The 8,129-nt window shown below is 39.8% G+C and overlaps 1 protein-coding gene across 1 annotated transcript; it reads right to left on the bottom strand.

Moving 5' to 3' along the window:
* Positions 1–988: 988 nt before the first annotated feature.
* Positions 989–7,814, bottom strand: LOC307086276 (sodium- and chloride-dependent GABA transporter 3-like; the record flags this gene model as incomplete). The annotated part of the gene is made up of 14 exons (XM_079751431.1): positions 7,634–7,814; positions 7,227–7,361; positions 6,765–6,902; positions 5,235–5,322; positions 4,628–4,760; positions 4,386–4,520; positions 4,016–4,119; positions 3,727–3,851; positions 3,256–3,368; positions 3,037–3,174; positions 2,848–2,950; positions 2,628–2,728; positions 1,572–1,742; positions 989–1,108 (listed from the first exon to the last, which is right to left on the bottom strand). The coding sequence occupies exons 1-14, from the start codon at positions 7,785–7,787 to the stop codon at positions 989–991; spliced, it is 1,758 nt and encodes a 585-aa protein (XP_079607557.1). The 5' UTR covers positions 7,788–7,814.
* Positions 7,815–8,129: the final 315 nt, after the last annotated feature.

Genomic DNA, 8,129 nt, shown 5'->3' with positions numbered 1-8,129 from the left:
ACGGACAATGAATGCGTTTTAAAACAATAACTATTCCGTAACTAGGCTTAGCTAACTAAGGTGTACAATTTGCAATGCGGTCCGGAAGAAACTGAGAAGCACATTATGTATTTTATTTCAACGTATTTATTTTGTTAGAGAACGCATCATAACATAAAGAAGTGGGGGAGATTATCATTAATGTATGGCAACCGTTATGTGTGATTTATTTTTCTTTATTATTCTTATCATTACCAAAATATTATGTTAAACATTCTGACTGCAACATTGAATTGTTTCAGAATTAAGGGTATGATCTAATTGTGTCCGCCCTTATTGGACGACTGCCATTGCCGACAACACCACAAGTGGCAGAACAGATTTTTCTGACCACTCCCTGAAACAGCAAGGGATATCCTTTAAAATCTTAGACTCATTCAAATACCATTTCTGTGGGCCCACTTGTGTTTTTATTGAGGGAGTGAGCGGGTGTGGTCTTCACATGGGTAGAATGCCAGTGTTGTGCGGTCACCATTGAACAGCAATGTCCAGCACAGACTACAATGGCCTCAAGTAGTGTTAATAACTCTTTATTTATTACAATACTAATCAATGGTAGGTCTAATGATAATTGATTTACTTTTATATTATAGACACTTGACTTTATAAATTGTTACTATAATCTTAGTTCACAAGGAGATGCTCTATACTTTATTAATTTGATAACTCCCTCCAGCAGGGGCCAACACAAGCTAAGCTTCTAAGACTATCAGTAAAAAGCTATTTACCCACCAGGATTGTACATTTTTCTGGCTGCAGGATAAAGAAAATAACCAAATTCATCTCTTAGTAAACATTTAATGGCACCATTCCACAGTACTTTTTAATCACGGCTCTATATTGCTTTTACACTCTATAGCCAAACGTGTTATACAAAAGCCACACTCTTCAATGGAACAATTTACAAAGATTGAGATTAAAATACAACAGTTCTCAGTTGAAGTCTGAGTTAGGACATTTCAGGCTCGGACGCTTCCAACTTCATCAGCCCCTCATCTGTCTCAACGGCTCCCATTTTAGTGTCCTGCCCGGTTTGATCTTCAACAGGTTGACAAAGGATCGATAAACGCTGAAAAGGCAAAGTTATAAACATCTTACAATACTGACTCTGATCCACGTACTGCTGAATGTGTAGTTTAATAAGAAAGCTACTATATATTGCATCCATATCCCAAAATGAATCTGTAGTTTTCCTTTACTTTGACCGTCTGATCTTAGTACGGATAACCCTCTACAGTGAGCTCTTTTTGAGACCTTGTATTGCTTGTTTTGCAATGCAGATCTGGCAACCCTTCCTTTTCATCGTCACATAAGTAATGTACGGGTGCTAATGAGATTGAGAAACCATGGTTTTTGCCATATATAAGTGGTAGCATAACACACATTACAAAATATTATCTCAACATAAGTATTTATTAAAAACTAAGTCAAAATAATCAATTTCACGCACCATCATTAAATGTTTAATAGATGATCTATTATATGATAGGATGTGATATGACAAATACAAATATGATGTATCAAACACTGACCTGTCTCAAGGGCCCTGTGCCAAGACAGATCTGCACAATGGCAAACAGTGGCACCATGAGGATAGAAGACATTGACATGATCCAGCCCAACACGTGGGCCCAATAAGGGTAGACATATGCAGCAGAAATCTCCATTTGTTTGTAATTCAGCATATACACAATGAAGGAACCCTGTTGAATCGTGGATAACGGTTGTGAAAGGTCCATGGACATTATAGCTATTACTTATCATGTCAAATAATCCTATAATTCTATGAGTGCTTTTTTACAGATTCTCAATGAACACTGATCCACTATCCTTCCTCCATTTTCATGAACTGGTAACACTTTTCAATAAGGGTACAACTATTAATCATTAATTAAATTCGTTAATGCAGTAAAAGCATTAAATACATTTTCACGTTCAGTCATTGTCAAGTAATAATTTACTAATGGTGTTCATGTTAACTAAGGTATTAATTTATACAATATTGAGTTAATCCTACAGGATCGGAGATAGTGTGCCAGTGCAACAAGAATATTTTTAACTAACAAGAACCAAACTGCGCTACCACAGCCTAACACTAAGCCCCTAACGATATATTCTAATGCTATATCCCGTCCAATCGGAGGAGACGTAAAGCCGAGGTCCTGACTCACTGAGGTCATAAAAGATCCCAGGGCACTTATCGCAAAAGAGTAGGGGTTTCCCCGGTGTCCTGGCCCAACCAGGCTCATTCATTCTGGCCCCCTAATCATCCTCCTGTATAATTGTCTGACTCATTAATTCCCTCACTCTCTATCTGAAGCTGGTGTGTGGTGAGCGTTCCGGGGCCGATTGGCTGCCGTGCATCACCCAAGTGGGTGCTATACACTGGTGGGGGGTAGTAAGGGGTCCCCCCTTCACTGCTGTAAGCGTCTTTGGGTCATTGAAAAGCGCTATACAAAATTAATGAATTATTATTACATAATAATGATTATAACTGCATCAGGGTTTACATCATCATGCTGTTGGAGCCACACCAGACCATATCTCCATATCCTGTCCACGGTAAAGCTAGAAAAGAGATGACTCACCATTGTCAACACTGGAATACAATACTTCCAACACAGTTTAAAGTAAAAACATGGCCGTGTTCCCGTCATCTCTTCAATGATGTTGTAGAATCTGTCAGCCCCTTTATCCAGAAAATTTAGAAATTAACTTAAACAAAAATGCTTTTCCAATTTGATGATGTTTAGGATGAAAGTACCTAAACATTGGAGAACGTATTATACACTCTGATGTTTTTCTTACCAAATATCCAGCCCACCGCCAAACATTGACACACTGCCATTATGTCGGCGCCCATTCTAGTAAAGGCATAAAAATCTATGAGCTGAAACACATAGATGCCCCCCTAGAAATTGGACAAACAAAATTGATCACATTATGAAATAACAATAATCAATATGTTTTGTCATTATTTAAATAGTTTTATCTTACCTCAGAGACCAAAGGCAGTTGTATCAGATAGCTTGCTATACAGATGAGAAGAACAAAGATTTCACTCCTTCCAGGTGTGCGGAAGTGTTTGGGAAACAGGTCGCTGACCGAGGTGATGAAACACTCAACTGTCACAAACTGGAAACACACACAAATGACAAAAACTAGTCTGCATGTATCAACAAAAAGTCACCAACTCCCGCAATGGCAAAACCATACATGTGTGTCCACGCTGAGTAGAATAAGCATCAGGAAAAAGCAGATGGTCCAGAATTGAGGCAATGGCATCAGGGCTGTTGCTTGGGGATATGCGATGAACACCAAGCCAGGACCTTTGTTGGTAGAGGTGAGAGAGCCCTTTTGTTTAGGTTCAAATTCCAATCGAAAAAGGAAAATGATGACGATGATCAAGAATGCCATTCTGACATAATTTGAATGTTCGAGAAAGTACGGTCTGTGGTAATTACAGTCCAATACTCTAACAGTAGCAATGCATATGCAAAAATCTTATTGTAACCTTTATTTTGTATATGAGCTGCACGTTATTTAATTTGTTTTTAGTTAAGCTCATTTTTGTCAACGAATAAAAACCGAATAAAATAATTCATGAAAATTATTAAACTAACTATTAATGTTCATAGTTTTGAATTTTGAATTGAAATTGAAGTCATGCAAAACAAAATGTGCTACCTGAGTCTACCACCATGTCAACTGGAACACCTTGTCTCTCTGCCATGAATCCAAGTACGGAGAAGACAACAAATCCAGCAACAAAGCTGGTTCCACTATTGAGCAGACACAACAGGAAGGTGTCCCTAGAGATCACAGTAAAAACTGTTCAGAAAAATCTTGACAAATATACAATCCATCACATGTGCAATTATTGTATTCAAAATATCAACTTTGATAATTGAATGATTGAATAGTAAAACAAAAATGGAAAATAGTCTAGAAGGTTAAAAACTGGACTTTCTCTTACTTGTAACAGTTATTGTTGTGTTCATTATAGCTTCCCAAAACGGTCAATGTTCCCGAAGCCAGGCTGTAGGAGAAGAATATTTGAGATCCCGCCTCTGCCCAGACCTGTGTTATCACATTAACATCAACAACAATAAAAAACAAATGAAAAACGTCAGAAATGGTTGTTCAATATGAGATATGAAATACAATATATTTTATATTTAAAAAGGATTAATTCAATATTTATGTCACTTGAACTTTCAATTCTTGTCCATCCCATCATAAGAGTGTGGTCTCTTACCCAAAACTTTCTTTATTTTATTTTAAACTTTGCCATAACGATCATACTGAATGGTAGTAGTAGTCACTGTCTGTATGCAGTACTCTACCTCAAGGACAGCCACCTGATTTAAGTCTGGATACAGGTAGTACTTAATGCCTTCCCAAGCTCCAGGTAGAGTCACACCTCTGACGAGGAGAACCATCAGCATCACATAGGGGAACACTGCCGTGAAGTACACAACCTGAAACAGTAGGAGAGTTGAACAAATCTCTAATGAGTAGCGACTGAAGTCTGAATTGTGTTTGATGGTTTCTTTGTTTGCCTTAAAATAACAAAGACAAGCGAGACCTTTCCTGAAGACTTGACCCCTTTCCAGATGCTGAAGTAGCAGAAGGTCCAGCAGGCCAGAAGACACAAGGCCAGGTCCCATCTGACACTGCCCAGCTCCCCGATGCCTCCAGAGATGGACAGAGCCCGGCGTCTTGACATTTAAACATGCTTACATTTAAAACAATGCAAACTCTAACAGGGGTTACAAACTAATTGAACTTCTGTATCTTCTGTAATGTTTGCTGATCTTCAAAGTTATAAATTTGATAAACCTGTACAACCATTTAAACCTGCTCTATATACATTTTCTCATTAGCAGCCTCTAGTGGCTTGAGTTGTAGCTACACGTTTACTTTCTTAATATCATTTTTCGGATCTCAGATTTTCCCACTGTGGTTCCTGGTTTCTGCTAGTCTCTATGGTTTTCCACGCAAGAGTGGACTAGAGATTTACAGAGACAAATTACCAGGCAGGTTTTAGTTATTTTATGGACTAAATATCTGCAGTAGAAAAGGGACATAGTGCAGCTTTAAGCTAAATATGTTTTATTTGATTGATGCATGAAGTATGTGAGTGGGTGTGTGTGATGTAATGATGTCAATGTTTAGGAAACATATCCACTCACTCCCAGAACTCTGTAGCCGCAGAGGAGGTGTTGGTAAAGTTTCCTACAGTCACATTAGATTGTGAATGCTGCAAATCCACACAATTGTCTGTTGACAAGGGAAAAAAGGGTGTTAGTAATAATTCAAAATTACGAGAATCGCCCATCCTGGGCCAGTGGCGGATGTAGCAAATTGGTGGCCCAATGAGAAGATCAGCACTCTTTTTTTTGAAGATCAAATCATATCAATGTAACCAGCAAAACAAGTAGTTAGGGTAAACCCCCATAAACAGTCATATACTTAGAAAAACATCACAAACAGCCATAGACTTACTATACTACTATAGTAAGTATAAGTATACTACTATACTTATATAAAAAATGTCAAGATGAATAATTTATTTTGTATGTGAGAGTGAGGTTGTAATTTGCATTGCACTTGAGATTGAAATTTCAATCATTCTACAAACAAACCCATGTACAAGACACACGATATTGTTAGTGAATTGACATTACAATTGAGATTGAACATTTCAAACATTCTACAAACAAACCTATGTCTGAGAGAGAGAGAGAGAGAGAGCGAGAGAGAGAGAGAGTGAGAGAGAGAGAGAGAGATTGTTCTCCACATCACACGCTTCTTACACCCCTTGCCCACTGCATCCGTCCGTTGACGGATCTCATTGACTTTGCATGGGGCGATCCCGAAATGCATTGTGGCTCCGTCTCTTGCGTTCAGAAGTTCAGAAGATTTTAACTTTTCAGGCTGCAACGGATCCGTCAGCCAATCAGATCGTGGCTCCGTCGGCAAATACCACTCCCCCATCCGTCCGACACGCCTTCTGTCGTCCTTTGACGGACGGATGCAGTGGGCAAGTTGCGTGACACAGAGTCCTACTTATTGACGTCTTCTCACACGTCTTCACCTAGCGCCACTTCACAGCTAGCTGCTGCTGCTGTTCAAGGCTTTGAACGTTGTTGTTCCTGTCTGTATCCCAAACAGTAGCCGTAAAAAAGTGTGCCATCTTTGGCAGAGTTGCCAAATAATAACCGGCGTCTTTTAGCTTTTATATTTTATTTGAGCGGATTGGGTAACTTTATTTCCTTTCCCTTCATTTTATTTTCGCTTTTGAATTCGTCTTGCTTCGTCTCTGTTTGTGTATTAAAAAAAAGAAAAACATACATATGTTGTTGTTTTTTTGAGGCTGGTGGGGGGCCTCCCTACTATGGGGGCCCCAAGCGGCCGCGGCCTATTCCTCTATGTTAAGACAGCCACTGTGCAGGGCCTCAGTGCTACTGTTCGATTTGAAATTAATTTGAGTATTGTACTGCAATTCACAGCCTTGTAAAACAGGCTCCAAACAAGCAGCCCACGTTTTCCTTCAGTCGGCTTGAGATCACATACCATCCTTCATTGTCAAGCCGTCTGGTGAGTTAGTTGAGACACATTACACTGCTTGGCTCGGCCAGCTGCGCTGTCAATGTTTACTGCAGAAGGTACAGCCCCTACTCTAAAGCTAACATGTTGATCACTGCACATCTCAGCCTTACCTGTATTCCAGCTGTTTCCACAGTGGGCCCAGGGTAGCTGGGCGCTGAAGGAGAATATCAGGTAGAGTAGGGCCCAGGCTTGGATTACAATGTAGAAAAAGCCATAGAGTTTGATGATGAGCTGTCCATATCCAATACCTAAAAATAAATGTGCAGACTTAGCCTAAAATACTTGATTTGGCAAACAATGACATTTGCCCTTGGAGAGGTAGTTGCAAATGGAATGGTCCTGTTTTCTACGCGGCGGTTTATTAGCGATCGGCTTATATTGATACTCTCATTGATACTGCTCGTCAGTGTCTGCATTTTATTAAATAAACGTGCCTTCTGCATTGCTTGGTCGGTTGTGATGAATTAAATGTGTATTTAAACTGGTTTGATGTGGTAACTTTATTTTATCCTAGACGCATAAACCTGATCTAATCATCTAATCATTCAAATGAACCACAACTTTTGTCTTACCTTGTGCGAGCGGACACAGCTTCCTCCAACAGGTGACGGCTCCTTCCTGGGTGTACTGACCAATCACACTCTCCATCAGGAACAGGGGTAATCCACAGAGCACCGCTAACATGGTATAAGGTACCAGGAACGCCCCTGAACACACAAACACACACACACATTTGAATTGTAAGTCGACGTAAAAATAAAAGCATATATCAATATGCAAAGATGTTAACCTATAAGATAACTCATCAGGAGAATGTACAAATAACGCAATACCATTAAAGACTAATCGCAGGTTGAAATACCAGTGGCTCCGCCATACAGATTGGCCAACCAATGATCTGGGATACAGAGCAGTAGGTAAGTACCTTCCTCTTCGACAGACTCACTTCCCATCCAGGCGACGGTACCTCATAACTCACCTCCACCGTTCTTGTAGCAGAGGTACGGGAACCTCCAGACATTCCCAAGACCAACCACATTGCCCGCCACGACCAGGAGGTACTCCGTCTTATTCGCCCACTTTCCTCTGGCTTTCCCATGGCTCTTCTTCCTTTTCTTCTGTTCTCTGTTCATGTTTGGCTCCCAGATCGTACAGTGGAACTCCTTCACCTGCCAAGTGAATTTTTGTTCAATTTCAGTTATTTGCTGCAGAAGAACGCCATCCACTGCTTTGTAGTTTTTCCTTTGTCTTTCACCTGCTGGGAGATACTTTAGGTGTGGTACAGCAACTTTTGACAACATCTTTTAGAAAAAGCTAGATTTACATTGGTCCATCATGCCCTCATCCCATCTTTTAGCCGTTGGTTAGCTGGACACGAGGGCAACAATTAATGTTTTAAGCCTGTTTCCCTGTTTAATGATTAAGGATCGTTTTTTTTTCTTAACACAGGTTGTTTTGATCTGTCAATTATCAAT

Source organism: Pollachius pollachius (assembly GCF_949987615.1).
Source record: "Pollachius pollachius genome assembly, chromosome: 14".
NCBI lineage: Eukaryota > Metazoa > Chordata > Actinopteri > Gadiformes > Gadidae > Pollachius > Pollachius pollachius.
Note: the sequence above shows the minus strand (reverse complement) of the source record. Positions and strands in the feature narration are given on the sequence as shown.